This window comes from Neolamprologus brichardi, chromosome 3, assembly GCF_056152115.1.
Source record: "Neolamprologus brichardi isolate AB-2024 chromosome 3, ASM5615211v1, whole genome shotgun sequence".
NCBI classification, from domain to species: Eukaryota; Metazoa; Chordata; class Actinopteri; order Cichliformes; family Cichlidae; genus Neolamprologus; species Neolamprologus brichardi.
In genome coordinates this window covers 3,422,759-3,437,192 of record NC_142106.1, presented here as the reverse complement: position 1 = coordinate 3,437,192, position 14,434 = coordinate 3,422,759, and the positions used below count along the sequence as shown (strand labels likewise).

At 41.9% G+C, this 14,434-nt stretch overlaps 1 protein-coding gene across 3 annotated transcripts in view; it reads right to left on the bottom strand.

Annotated features, from left to right (window-relative positions):
* LOC148103145 (butyrophilin-like protein 2) overlaps window positions 1-14,434 on the bottom strand; it is a 100,499-nt gene that overhangs the window by 30,959 nt on the left and 55,106 nt on the right. The window contains exons 1-5 of one of the 3 annotated variants that reach the window (XM_087838485.1): window positions 9,852-10,184; window positions 9,080-9,403; window positions 8,892-8,993; window positions 7,801-8,133; window positions 7,674-7,734 (exon numbers count right to left, since the gene is read on the bottom strand). In XM_087838485.1, the coding sequence (XP_087694611.1) occupies window positions 7,688-7,734; window positions 7,801-8,133; window positions 8,892-8,993; window positions 9,080-9,403; window positions 9,852-10,176 (1,131 nt within the window). In that variant the 5' untranslated portion in view covers window positions 10,177-10,184 and the 3' untranslated portion in view covers window positions 7,674-7,687. Of the gene's footprint in view, window positions 1-7,673; window positions 7,735-7,800; window positions 8,134-8,891; window positions 8,994-9,079; window positions 9,404-9,851; window positions 10,185-14,434 lie in introns of those variants that run through there. The other 2 variants (XM_087838476.1, XM_087838474.1) reach the window with 2 other exon arrangements.

Genomic DNA, 14,434 nt, shown 5'->3' with positions numbered 1-14,434 from the left:
ACAGGAAATTTATTTTGAGTGTCTTCATAGTTTTATTTTTGAAATACACCAATTTTTATACACTGCAGGAAAAACGAAAATAAATATTATGATGCAAATTTGCAAAAAAGCAGCATATGCATCAAAATAAACTATTTCCAGCAGTGCAATATGAGTCCTAAGCATCCCAGAAACCACACAGAAAGTCATAAAGTCAAAGATAACTTTTAAAAACACCAGTATAGGCTCATGAGGCCCTGATGGTAAAAAAAACTACATTTCCGCGAAAATGACGTCACTTCCGGTTTCGGGCAGGTCATGGCGGACATGCAAAAGTTCGCGCTGACATCTAATCCAATGTAGGAAGTGTTATGAACAGCTGATTGGATTGGCAAAGCGTGTTTCTGGAATATTATGTTTTTGTTGCTGCAAGTGCTTTTTATGCAGTTTTTGCAAAGCTATATGTGGAAGGAAACTGTGACCGAGGACAAGCTGATGGCATAAGATGTAAGTACAACTCCTCTGGTTTCGTATGCAAAAAAAATTATTGCGCTAGCTCACGTGGTTGCAGAGCTACCGGGATTTAAAAATAGTTACGCAAAACAGAGCGTGCCGCTCTGACCGGTTTTAAAGGGTTAGAGCTCTATAAATATTGGTGTCAGCACGGCCCCTGCCGAGAAACATTATAATCTACATGTATTTAAAATTGAGACGTGGGCACCGGCAACTTAGGAGAGGTTGAATACACAGACCATCCCTTGGACGCCATTCAGCATGCCCAGCACAAGTGATGTTGATGTATAGATTTAGGAATAAAATTGAGGTACAGGTGGTCGGAAGGGGACACAGCAGGAATGTCTCACACCCACCTCAGTGAAACAACTGTACGCCAAAGCCCTGCATGTGTGGCGGTGTGATGGAGTGGGGATGAGGAGGGGAGGGAAGTGAAGGCAAAGTACTCTCTCGTGGGGCCAGGTCCCCCACTGACCCAAGTAGGCACCCCTGGAAGCCACAAAGGCCCATCCGGACGGGGGCCTACATTAGCACCACCACCAAGCCCCACGGAGCCTGGGGTGGGGGGCGCAATCATTGAAATCATGCTTCAGGAGATTTTATTTTGAAATCATGTTTCCACATCTTTTGCCATAATACTTTGAATACACAGGGAACGTAAAACAAAGTGGAGGCTGGCTTGACACCAGTAATAAATGGGCCCTGGGTTCTTTTCCTAGTGTACTCTCGTACGATATTCTTAAATTAACTTCTCTTTTGTTTCTGGGATCAATGAAGCTTATTCCTTACCAGTAGCACTACACGCGAAAATGAACACTAGTGTCTATAGTGCAGTAAATCATGTCATACACCATGTAAAGTAGAGCATTGCAACCCTCCTTTAATTTACCAAACAATGAAAACAAAATAATAAAATGGCAGATTTCAGTATTCAGGCAAACCAAAAACACACACAGCAATTTACCCACTGTACACAGAATCTCCACATATACAGTGTAAACCACCAGTGATAAAACAATTATAGTCCCAAACTAAACCTAAAGCCGGCAGAGATAAACCCTACGTTGCAGGCCTGTATTGACCCTGTGCACGAGAAAATGCTAACTTCCTGGTTTGAGACCGGATGTGGGGTTGTACATTTCCGGTAGCTTTACTTTGCGGTCAATCGCTACTGCGAAGATATTCTCTAAAATCATGTCCACAACTCGAAAACGGAAAGATGGCGTTAAGTTACAAAGAGCAGGAGGTGGGAACACTCACCACTGTGTGTCATAAAAAATCTAATGATCAACTTTGACGTTTAAAGAGTTTAGATCGATCAGTTGTTTACATCACTCAACACAAGCAGAACTGCAGCAGAAGACACATCGTCCACATTCAGAAGCACATCTCTGTATAGTGACTGGTCTCATGATTTAAACAGGCAGATGTTCAGCATTCAAACTACAGGTGAACAATAGTCAAACCAGATGTTTCCTGTTATGTTGATATCAGCTAGTCAAGTACACACCTACACAGCATGTTAACAAACCGTGAAAAAAGCCACACAAAAATTAATGATTGCTGGTAACAGTTTCTACACATTAGTATGTACGAAGGGTATGTTGTGACTTACCTTCAAAATTACAGCGGTCCCTCGCTATAACGCGGTTCACCTTTCACCTCGCTGTTTCGCAGATTTTTTAGTGCAAGTTTGCATGCTTTTCTTTTTACGTCACATTGTGTCCTGATCGCTGCAGACGATCTCCTCCGTGACGTCTCTCCTGTACAGCATCGCTGCATCGATGCAGCAGTGTGACTCTGAAGTGCAGTGCTGTATGTCCACGATGTCCACCAAACGTTTTGCACCGTCAAAAAATAAAATTGGCTACTTGATTTCACCTATCGCTGGTTATTTTTAGAACATAACACCCCGATAAACGAGGGACAGCAGAGAAATATAACATTTGAATCCCTTTTCTCTTTTGCTCTGAGGCGCGGGGAAAAATATCGACAAGTCGATGAACATCGTTTACAGATATATTGGGTAAATGCCCGAGACATCTATAGAAATGTAAATCGCCGCTTGATTTATTCACTTGCTTAACTTGTTTTGGACCGTAAACAGGGCGTGAATAGGACACCGGAAACAAAGCTCCCCACAGGAGTTTCCGCACCGGAAGTAGCATATGCTAACGTGCACATAGTCAATTGCTCCAGTATAAATCCAAAACGATCTCCCAACCGGAAGTTCTTCACTCAACAAGCAATAAATAAATAAATAAACTCAGTACCTTGTGAAACGTGCACTTCCCACCAGATTAATCCAGGCAACAAGTTGTCTTCAGCTCCTTCAGAAACACTCCGCTCTGAATGCAGTAGCACAAAGATGAGGAAGGTCCGTGATCTCCACGTGCTCCACAAGCTTCCTGTTTTAGCTTCCCACGTTGCCAGAGGTACTCTGAGTGACGCGGGCACTCAGAGTGACTATCCGGGGTCCTTCCGTCGTTATCCAGTTCGGTAACGATCCTCTGCAGCTTGTTACGTCCCACAACTTTAGCGAAACGGCAGCTACAGTAGTCCTTATTAGCTAACGGCTTGGTTAGCCTCGCTTTAACTCAATGCTTGCACGGCCGCAGTAAACAAAACACACAGTCCAGCAGCTTCACGCCGAAACTTTACGTGTCACGTCACTAACTTACCGACACTGTGACTTATCTTTCTGAAAAGTCGAAACACACTCACTGATACTCAGTGTTGGGAAGGTTACTTTTAAAATGTATTCCATTACAGAATACAGAATACATGCCCCAAAATGTATTCTGTAACGTATTCCGTTACGTTACTCAATGAGAGTAACGTATTCTGAATACTTTGGATTACTTAATATATTATCATGCTATTTACAACTACATGAATGTACTATTGCTGTGATTTATTACTGTTACTGAAGGTCCGCGGCTCCGAACCGTAGTAAAGGGACCTCTGACTAATACGGTGGGTTCTGTGTCGGGCTCGTAGCTGAAAACTAGCTTTACTTTGTTGTCTGGGTCAACTTTGCTAGCAGAGACAGAGAGAGGCGTTGAAAGGCTGCTCCAACGGAACTTATTGTTTTTGGAGGAAAACACGAACACGGTGTACAGTCGAGTCTTAATAGCTTACTTACAACTGGGCTCGTCAGGCACTCTTCTTGGCTGTAGTGGTTATTATTATATTTACATGCTTCCAGCTCCCGTTTTTGCTCGATGACAGCTCGTACTTTTCATTTTTCTCCCTCCTCACGCTCACAGACACATAACGTGTATGGCAGTCCATTCTTCCTGCAGCACGGACTACACTGCCTATGATGCTACATTCTTTAGAGCTATACCGGTAGCATTCTGCCTATTAGCTTAGCACAACAACAACAACAGGCGCTCTCTCACCCAGGAAACTCGCAGCGAGAGAGCGGCACCCTGTAGCCATGGCAACCGTAACTCTGCCACCTGGAACAACAGAACGTAGCTGTCAAACAAAACCCAAACAGTCCTGACCCGCCACAATATGAAACAGAGAAGTACCGCCGTGTAATCCATTTATTTCAACAAAGTAACTGTATTCTAAATACCACCTTTTTAAACGGTAACTGTAACGGAATACAGTTACTCATATTTTGTATTTTAAATACGTAACGGCGGTACATGTATTCCGTTACTCCCCAACACTGCTGATACTACATAAAAACAAGCTAGCTTCTCCGGATGCTCCGTGTAACTCACGCACCACCGCCCTCTCTCCTCGCGCTCTCTTTTTTCTCTTTTTCCTTCTCCACCCTGTGTTACCTTCACAGACCTTATCCCCGTAGGAAATTACAGTTCTCACAAACAAGTCACAAGAAAAGAAAGATAACGTATTTTAAACAATGCAAACATGTTTTTAATCACTTGACATGAACTTTGATCATTTTAATAAACAAGAAAATTTAAATAAATGAACTCTTTGATATTTATATTCTCAGACTTCACTTATCTTTTACTATTTATGCATCTTTTTAACCCGGGTTACATAATGAAAGCATACTATACTGTAAGAACAGAGGTTTATGGCTCCATAGTGTAGAGGTTAACATGTTGAGTGGTGACAATAATCGCCTTTGTGTTGCATTTAGTGTAAAACATGCAGAGCTGTGTGCTGTGATAGCGTCTTGTGATGAGGGAGCAGCTGAAAGTAGCTGCTGTACGAACACGTCCATGACGGAGTGATCTGTTTGAGGCGAAGGAGGTGAGTCAGTCACTTGGATCTACATCCGAACAGAATCAAGTTTTTAGGATGATGCAACTTTACAGAAATAAAGTAAACTACAGTGAGGGGCTTCATTTAGTGAACTCATGTTACAGAGTTCGTCGTTTGAATGCTTAAACCACTGCAGAGAACAACAGCAATCTCTCCTCCTCGACCAGGACAGGTTTACCGTCCTCCTCTAAATGTCACACAATAATAAAATGGACTCAAAACCCAAACTGGACAAAAGGGAATCCCAGTGAAGAACAGACGGTTTTCATTATTACAGTCAGGTTGTACAAACCAACACGTGTTAACTCACTAAGTTAACCCAGAGTTTGCTCATACGTTCACATGAAAGAGGCGGTGCTGGCAGCATGTAACCAATCTAAAGGGGGTGTTTGATGGATCACATGACTCCACAAAAAACGATCCCTACGAGCTCCACCTACTAAAACACATTATCACATAGGGATTAAAAATCTATAAAAGAACACTATTGTGAAAACGAATGCTGCAGCAAATCATTAACCTGCTGATTTAAAGCACAGAGCACTAAAATAATGGTTTTGTTGCTGAGCGCGCTCTCAGTGCTGCTGATTATTTCTCAGTGATGGCTGCACATTAAACTGGACCAACTGAAACTATAAAGCTTATTGTCCAACAGCCTGTGGGGCTTCATTTTAATGCACATCACAGTGAAATGAATGTGAGTGGTTGAACAGGTGTTCACTGCTATGCAGATGACACCTAGCTTTAACCATGAAGCCAGATAACACTTGCAAATATGTAAGACTGCTTTCTTCCATTTGTGCAACATCTCTAAAGTTAGAAATATCCTGTCTCAGAGTGACGCTGAAAAACTAGTTCATGCATTTATTACTTCCAGGCTGGACTACTGTAATTCATTATTATCAGGATGTCCTAAAACCTCCCTGAAAAGCCTTCAGCTAATCCAAAATGCTGCAGCAAGAGTCCTGACAGGGACTAGAAAGAGAGAGCATGAAGTGGCTGCTTGGTGTCTCCAGAGGTCTGAGAACTGCTCGCTGCTCTGCACAGCATACTCTATGTTCACTTTTTTCCAAACTGCTGAGACGACCATGACCTGGATGACTGAGACACTACACAGACTTAGAGTTTAAAGCATCTTGAGACAACTGTTGTCTGAATCTGAAGCTCAGCAGTGTGTTTCCTGTGTTTCTGTCTTGACATTGTTCCTTAAAGCAGCGGTCTCCAACCTTTTTTGCGCCACGGACCGGTTTATGCCTGACAATATTTTCACGGACCGGCCTTTAAGGTGTCGCGGATAAATACAACAAAATAAAACTAGTACCGGTACCGAAAAAAAGAAGATTTATTCATAACACACGTGAAAAGACCCAGGAAAACCGAGTAAACGATAAAAACGATAACAAAATAACGCTGAAAACTGATAAAAACCCTGAAAACTATACATTTCACACCTGAGCCTCAACTCTCGCGGCCCGATACCAAACGACTCACGGACCGGTACCGGTCCGAGGCCCGGGGGTTGGGGACCGCTGCCTTAAAGGTTCCTCCATGTTTTCTCACTGTTGCTCTGATCCATGCAGATCACCATTACAGGCATTCAGCTTTCTTCTTCTACTCCTTCTTCTCTGTGTGCCATGTTTGAATCATCCATCTGTAGTCAGGAGCAGCCGCTCCATCACCACAGCAGAACAACAACACTGGATCAGATTAAATTGTTATGACCGAGGTTAAATTCATAGAACAATAATTGTATATTTAGGTCAAAACCAACTTGACAAGTTAAAAAAGGCGAGTGAGAACAAAAAGCGTTACTATGGTTACTATGGACCTGTGATCATGCTGACATCACTGATCAGTCACACAGATCAAACTGATTGTTATGGCCCATCTAGGCGTGGCCAGACCATAATATACGGGTGATCCATCCCTGTGTGACCGTGAGCAGCACATCACATAATTAGTACATTTTGATGGTGATTCATTTACAATGAGTGGGTTCAACACAAAGGAGCGGACTTCAGCTTCGGGGTGGAGCTAACAGCAATACAACAAACAAACGGGGCTCAAGGTGTGATGGCTGCACAGGATGAGCCACACCTCAGCATTACTTCACTTTAGTTTGCTTTGCAGTCACTACTTTAAATATATTCTACTCATTGTCCAATATTGTTTCTTTATTATTTGTTTTTATTACACCTTCCGATGTTTAGAAGGCGTGCACACATATGAACACTGCAAGGTCAAAGTTCTGTTTTATATTGATACATCTTTCTGTGTTTGAGTCACCTGGGGCTTTTCTCCTGTCTGGCAAAGGGCTGGGAGAGCTGAAGTACCACTGACAGCCGTCATGCTTCATTGCCTGGAGGGTGTTTCAAGTTTTTTTAATTGTTTTGTATTAGTTGGTTTAGTTTTCCTCTGTGTGTGTCATGTGGTTTAGCTAAACCAGTATTAACGTTCCCCCATGTGTCGTTTCAGGAGGTCAGTCTGTCTTATGTTTGTTTGAGGTTTTGTTAATTGTTATCTTGAGCTTAGTCTATTGAGTTGACCTGTTTTGCTGGTCTGCCTGTTTAAGTTCTGGCTTTGTTGAATATCTTTTTATACTTTTGGGTCAATAAAACCCCATTTTTTTAATTAAACACCTGTGTCCTTTATGCTTTACTGCTTGGTCCCTGAGACAATGATACAAACAACATACTCAAAGAAATTAAATGACAGCAGCGTACCTCCAAAACTGACAAAAACAGGAGAAAACAGTGATCAAATACAAAGGCAGTCCACCCCTACATGCTCCTGTGTAAATATGTTGTCTCCATGTAGTTAGCCAATCAGCAGACACCGTCTCCGGGATCCACCAATGACAGAAATGCACCTGCACACTTACATTTGCACATGAGAGACAACATTACAACAGCAGTCGTAACACTGATCGATCAGAGGAGTCGGATCAATGGAGCAGCTTCTGGTCCTGATGTCCTCTGTTTGATCCTGGACCTGCAGAGGAGACTCGAGACAGTCAGACACAATCACACAAGCCAACAAACAAACAGACAAACCAACCTTTGACTTTGAGCTTCACGGTTTTCTTTCTGATGAAGGTTCCCTTCCTCCAGACCAAACACTTGTACTCTCCACTGTCTCTCTCTGTGGGCTGTTTCAGGGTCAGACTGAGGTCTCCAGTTTCCAGCAGGTCTTTGTTCATCACAGTTCGGTCTTTGTAAACCTCGTGCTGTTCTTCAAATTGGTTTGGGCCGTTTGTAAACACGTGAGCCTTCTGGAACGGCTCGTAACGTTCCCATATCACTTGAACTTCCCCCGACAGGTGTTTTGTGGTTTTGAAGGGCAGCTGGACAGACTCCGCCCCCTCCTCCACCTCCACCTTCACTGGAATCACTGAAAGAACAACAAACACAGACAGCAGCAGGTTTTCAGAGGTGTAGAGAAATGCCATGTCCTGTTTGAATCATCCATCTGTAGATTCACTGAATGCTGGAGGTTCAAACAATCTAACGCACAAAGTCTGATTTGTGTTTATGGAGCAGCTCAGAGCAGATCTCGCTGTTCTCACAGGGGGAACGTTATCAGGTTTTCTCCTGAAGGTCAAAGTTCAGCAGGTGTTCGTTCACTTCTCATTTTACACTCTGATCCTCGAGGACACAGGAGGAGCTTTCAGACCAAACTGTCCTGCAGACTCTCTGAGAGGAGCTCCTCCAACATCTACAGACTAACAAAGACTTGTTTCCTGTTTGAACGACACCACCAGCAGGGACAGGCTAATGTAATGGAAAAAGGTCTCCCCAATCTTACTGGTGGAATTGGAAAAGAATACAAAAAACTCCCACGAATGAGAAATGTGGGTGTTACACAACTCTTATAGCAAGGGGACATAAAATATAAAAGGAAAACACAAAGTGGTCCTATTTACATAAGCAACTGAAGTTTGTATATGCAGGTAACGATGTACAGAAACATGTATAGACAACTGTACGGAGTAAGATATCAGTAAGATGAACAATGGGACGGCAGTTCTTTGATCATTAATATGCAAATTAAATATTTACATATTAATGAATAAATTAGCGGAACAAGTCAAGAAACCCCAGAGGAGGCTAACTATATGCATTATGGGTAGTGTAGTATGAGAGACTCACCTGACACCAAGGCATGACGGAAATGAAACAAAAGACTCGCAGAAACAACTACAAGAAGAAGCAGGAACACCAGGAGAACTGTGGCCCAGGACGGAAACGGTTCTGTGGACAAACAAAACAATATCACATGACTGCTGAACGCTCTACTCAATCTGCTCTGACCTCTGACCTGTAGCTACATGTCTGACCTTTGACCTGCAGCACTACTTTCTGTCTCAGGATGTCTTTGTCCCTGTAGATGGTACAGATGTATCCTCCACTGTCTCTCTCTGTGGGGTGTTTCAGGGTCAGACTGAGGTCTCCAGTTCTCAGCAGGTCTTTGTTCATCTTCGTGCGACCACAGTAAAGGTCGTCCTGGTGGTCGCTTCCATTTGAACACCCATGGACCATCATGAGTTCTCGGTCAGAGTGAGTCCACTTCACTGTGGTGTCCTCAGGCAGGTCAGGTGTTGTGTTGCAGGGCAGGATGACAGAGTCTGAGCCTTCCTCCACCTTCACCTCCACCTGCTGGTCTGAGAGGACAATAAACCACAACATGAGCAGCAGCAGTCACACTGATGATAATCAAGGCATCTGTGTTTGTGATGGTCCTGTGTCTTTGACCCAGTCTTTGAGCTGGAATTATAAAATGTTCATATTTGAGTTTTCTATTGTATTTACATTTTATTTTATATGACTTTTTTTATTCTTTTAGTGCATCTGACTTCATTTAGTCAGACCAGTTTGTCTGTGTGTCCTGTCCTCATGTGCTCATGTTGGTTTACCTCAGATTTCCCCAGTCATGGTCTCTTTCTCTCTCCAGTTTTGTTTTGATGTTTCCAGACTGGTTGCGTTTAGAAAATGTTTCTTTCATTTTTTAGGTTTAGCCCCTTTCTACTACCTTTTACTGTGACCTCTGACCTTTGTCAGCACTGTACTCATCTTTGACTTGTAATTACAGACGTTATTGGGGTTTTTGACCTTTGACATGCAGCTGTACGTCTGTCAGTTTCAGTTCCTCCCTTCCAGTGCGGATGGAGCAGGTGTAGTCGCCACTATCAGTCGGTCGGGGGTTTCTCAGAGTGAGGCTGAAGTCTCCAGTGTCCAGAGCATCAGGCCTCATTGACGTGCGCCCGCTGTAACGCTGGTTTTGTCCGCTCAGATCATCAGTTTCTTCTTGTCTCAGATGGACAGATTTGGGGTTGAGATCAGTGCGAGTCCATATCATTGTGGGGTCCTCAACTACAAAACCTGTGTACTGACAGGGCAGCAGGACAGACTTTGCCCCCTCATACACCTCCACCATCACAGCCAGGGCATGCTGGAAAACTGGAAGGAGACACAAACACAAAAAACACTAATTAACTTTAACTAACCCGTATAATGAGGATAGAAAGAGACTGAAATCCCTCTGATTTTTCTCTCCCTACATCTGAGCAAGTGTGGAAAGGTTTAATATTTTTATGTGTGAAATGATAAAGCTCTAAAAAAGAGCTTTTCCATACAGTGGGATGAAAAGTTTGGGCAACCTTGTTAATAGTCATTATTTTCCTGCCCAACAATCGTTGGTTGTTCCAATAAAAATGTCAGTTAAATATATCATATAGGAGACACACACACTTGGATTTACAGAAAGTGTGCAATAATTGTTTAAACAAAATCAGGCAGGTGCATAAATTTGTGGTCATGTTATTGATTCTAAACCCTTTAGAACTAATTATTGGCTCGGTAAGCTCAGTGACCCCTGACCTACATACACAGGTGTAGAAAGTGTAGCTGCACTGCAGCAGCTACGTTTCAGATAACAGAAAATTGCTGACCTGGTTTCCCATGAACTGGTGAAAGACTGCACGAGATGAAGTCAAGCTATCTAATGGATAGCCACAGATAGTGGATATGTAATTATGCAATTAGACCCATTAGTCTGACACAGAGACAAACAACCATTCACACTACGGGCAAATTAAAATCACAGATTAACCTCAACCCCACTGACTGCATGTCTTTGGACTGTGGGAGGAAACCCTGAGAGAACCCACTCATACAGGAGGAGAACATGCAAGCTCCACACAGAAAGGCCAGATGCTGCAGTGAACTCAGAACTTACAGTGCATCAGTAAATTCATCGACTCGTGAATTTTCTTCTCTCCTTCTTAAATCCTCTGCGGCAGCATCAGAATTACGATGCGAATGCTCTGTTACCAAGATCAGCTCTGTCTCCTCTGGTTCATGTGTTTCTTTTATCTTTTTATTTCTTCATTTCTATTTGTGTTGTTTCAGTTATTAAAATATATCTGGTGTACAGTATGATGATGTCTAAGGCAGGACAGGCAGGAGGAAAACATGGGGTGGAGGAGACGTAGATGTAATAAATGACTAGAGCACAAATAGAAATGAACAGCATATCGCCAACTGCTCTACTGGTAAGAGAAAAAACAACAACAAATGTACAACATCTGGAAAACAAACATCTAAAAATTCACAGCTACATAAATCCACTTAAATCTTATCGTGGTGTGTGTGAGAGCGAGAGTGTGTGTTCGTCTTCATCAAAAAATGTATGAGGGTGGGAATCTGCTAATTATTTTTCTTTTATTTATTTGGACACTTACAAAGTTAATTATTGTGTGATAATTTAATTAAAACAAGAATCATTGATAGTGAATATTTCTAGATCTATTATCACTCCAGTAATAAGGATTTCAATTTGAAAATGAAGTTTAAAAAAGCTAAACTCTCAATGCAAAAAGTACTTTTTCAATTTTCAGCTTTTAAAGATGTTTTTGAAAATAACTATGAAATTAGTTAACAAATCAGCCATGCAGTGTGATGAAAGGAGCTCTCTGATTGGTTAGAGCAGGGGTCCCCAATCCCAGTCGTCGAGGGCGGGTGTCCCTGCAGGTTTTAGATCTCACCCTGAGTCAACACACCTGAATCACATGATGAGTTCATTACCAGGCCTCTGGAGAACTTCAAGACATGTTGAGGAGGTAATTTATCCATTTAAAACAGCTGTGATGGCTCAAGGACACATCCAAAGTTTGCAGGGACACCGGCCCTCGTGGACTGGGATTGGGGACCCCTGGGTTAGAGTAACACAAACATGCACCGATGCTAGCATTAGCTGTTTTAGCAAATTAGCTTAAGAGGTTCAATGTTGCACAGAGTGTGAATGCTGGAGCTAAAAGTCCTTTGTACGAGCACACACACCTGTTAGTAATGCTAAAGCAGAGCTGATGGTTCAAACAGGAGCGTAGAAAAAAATCCAGGTCAGTCTCCAAAGTCAATTTAAAAAAAATTCCTACATGTATTTACTAATCTGTATTTTACTGTACAATTAAACACCAAATCAAAAAAGCTTTATGTCAATGTGTGTGAATCTCTTGGTCTTCCATATTAGACATCTGGTGCTTTGACACACCTGGAACACTGCACAGCCAAAAGTCATCAATTTAAAAAGACCAGAGCACGTTTGTGCGTTCGGAACAAACTGTTACAAATAAAACAAAAACTAAATGTTGTTTGTTAAGTTTAACCTGTGAATCAGTGAAGCTTAAAAAGGCACCAGGATGAACCAGTGTGGGGACTACACAACACAACTAATACATTTGACATTATGAGCACTTTGTTAAACTGACCTGCTGCAAAAACACACTGTTCTCGTTTATTTAGCTGAAGCTACAATAGATCTGGCACCAGGCTTCTTTTATAACCTTTAATGTGGCCAAACTTCCCTACAGGCAGTACTGTGGTAGTATTAGTGAGACAGGACAGGAACATTTCTTAAACAGATGAGCAGATACCAGGATCATGAGCATGAAGCCTGCAGGTTTCAGCAGGAGTAAAGTAACTGCAGTGAGTAGTTATACATGTTACACACTTCAAATTATTTTAAATAACCGTGTGTGTGTGCATTCAAAGAGCGCTCTCACCGAGTACCAGCAGCACGAACAACAGCAGCAGCATCTCCTTCTCTGGGAAAAACCTTTAGTTAGAAATCACTGTGGTGTTCGCTGCACTGCAGGCTTTGGTGCACGACGAAAAGTTTCCTGATAAGAAGACCCTCCTGAGTTCCTTCAAAATAAAATCCTTTACAGAAAAGGACTTTCAACATTAAACTCGGAGGAGAAGAGTTACAGCATGTCTCACACAGACTACTGACAGCTTTTAGCAACATGTGGATTTATATTCTGCTGGAACCTGAAGCTGAAAAGAAGGTTTGAAAGGGAGGACGTCAGTTTTAGTCTCTCTAATAGAAATGTTGAAGTTCTGCAAAACTGACAATAAGTTTTCAACCTATGAAAAATGTTTTTATAGCTTTAAAAATAAAATTCAACTCTTCAAGCTCATGACTTTGTTTTTTGAGTTTTCCTCTTTCACTCCTGCTGCAGTTCTTAAGTGTTAAAAAACACAAATTAATAATGTTTAAAAAATTAAGTATTATAATTACTAAGAAAATGTTTGGAATAATTTGTAAAAGGAGTACAGCGTGTTTAAGAAGTTTAAAGCATCACTTTGGTTTTAGCTAATGAGCTCGCGCCATGTTGGAGATGATCACTCTGCAGTCCTTCACACACGTTTTACAGAGGGAGGAGGACGTGTTTCTGTTACTAAATATTTTCCACTAACTTCATTTAATTGTCTCCTCTGTCGCAGAGGATGACTGGAGGCTCATAGAAAGTTGAGAACAGACAGAAAACATGTCCTCCACACTCTGGAAACATGGGCCTACAGAGCCGATAGACGCAGTGTGAAAACAATGTCTAAAATGAGTTTAAGTTTGAGGTTAAACACACATGTGGACTATAAACAGCCCGTGCATGAAAGTACATGTGTGTTAATGTAGATAAATCAGAGACACAGTGATGGAAACCAGTCAGATTGTAGTTAAGCTGCTCATTTCCAGCTGTACACTCTGGGCAGGTCACATGGTCCCAACACTGGTTACACCACAGTAGCAAATGATGCATTCAGTGCACTGTGAACCCAAACAGTTCAACTCAGTTTTATTTATAAATCATGATGACAGTTGCCTCAAGACAAGCAGGTGAAAAACAGCAGAAGTTGTCAGGGGAACGAACACACAGGCCTCTCATTTCTCTTCCTCTGAGGAGAGCACGGGTCCCTCACCTCAGGAGTCCCAGGTGCAACACCTCACAGCCCACTGGTTCCACTTAGTTGGTCCCGCTCTCCATTTCCATCACAATGTAAAAATAACAACCTTCTGTTGTAACAATTACTTTGGGACTTTTTCTTAATACCAAAATATTTTCTTCATTTTAACTTGCAAAAGTCAAATACACACAAAGCTTTAAATGACAACAAACAAAACCCCAAAATAAACACAAAGGTAACACTAGACTATGTGTGCAACATAATGCATACAAAAGACACAAGAAAACCAAACGATAAGTGAAGTAAAACCTTTATTTAAAAGTGTTTAATTAAAGTGCAGAAAAGCCCAAAAATGGCTTAAAAAGGTTAAACAGCACAGACTGTAAAGATGGTGAGAAACAGATGAGGAACGTCGAACAATAGCTGATCACACACATCAAAGACAGACT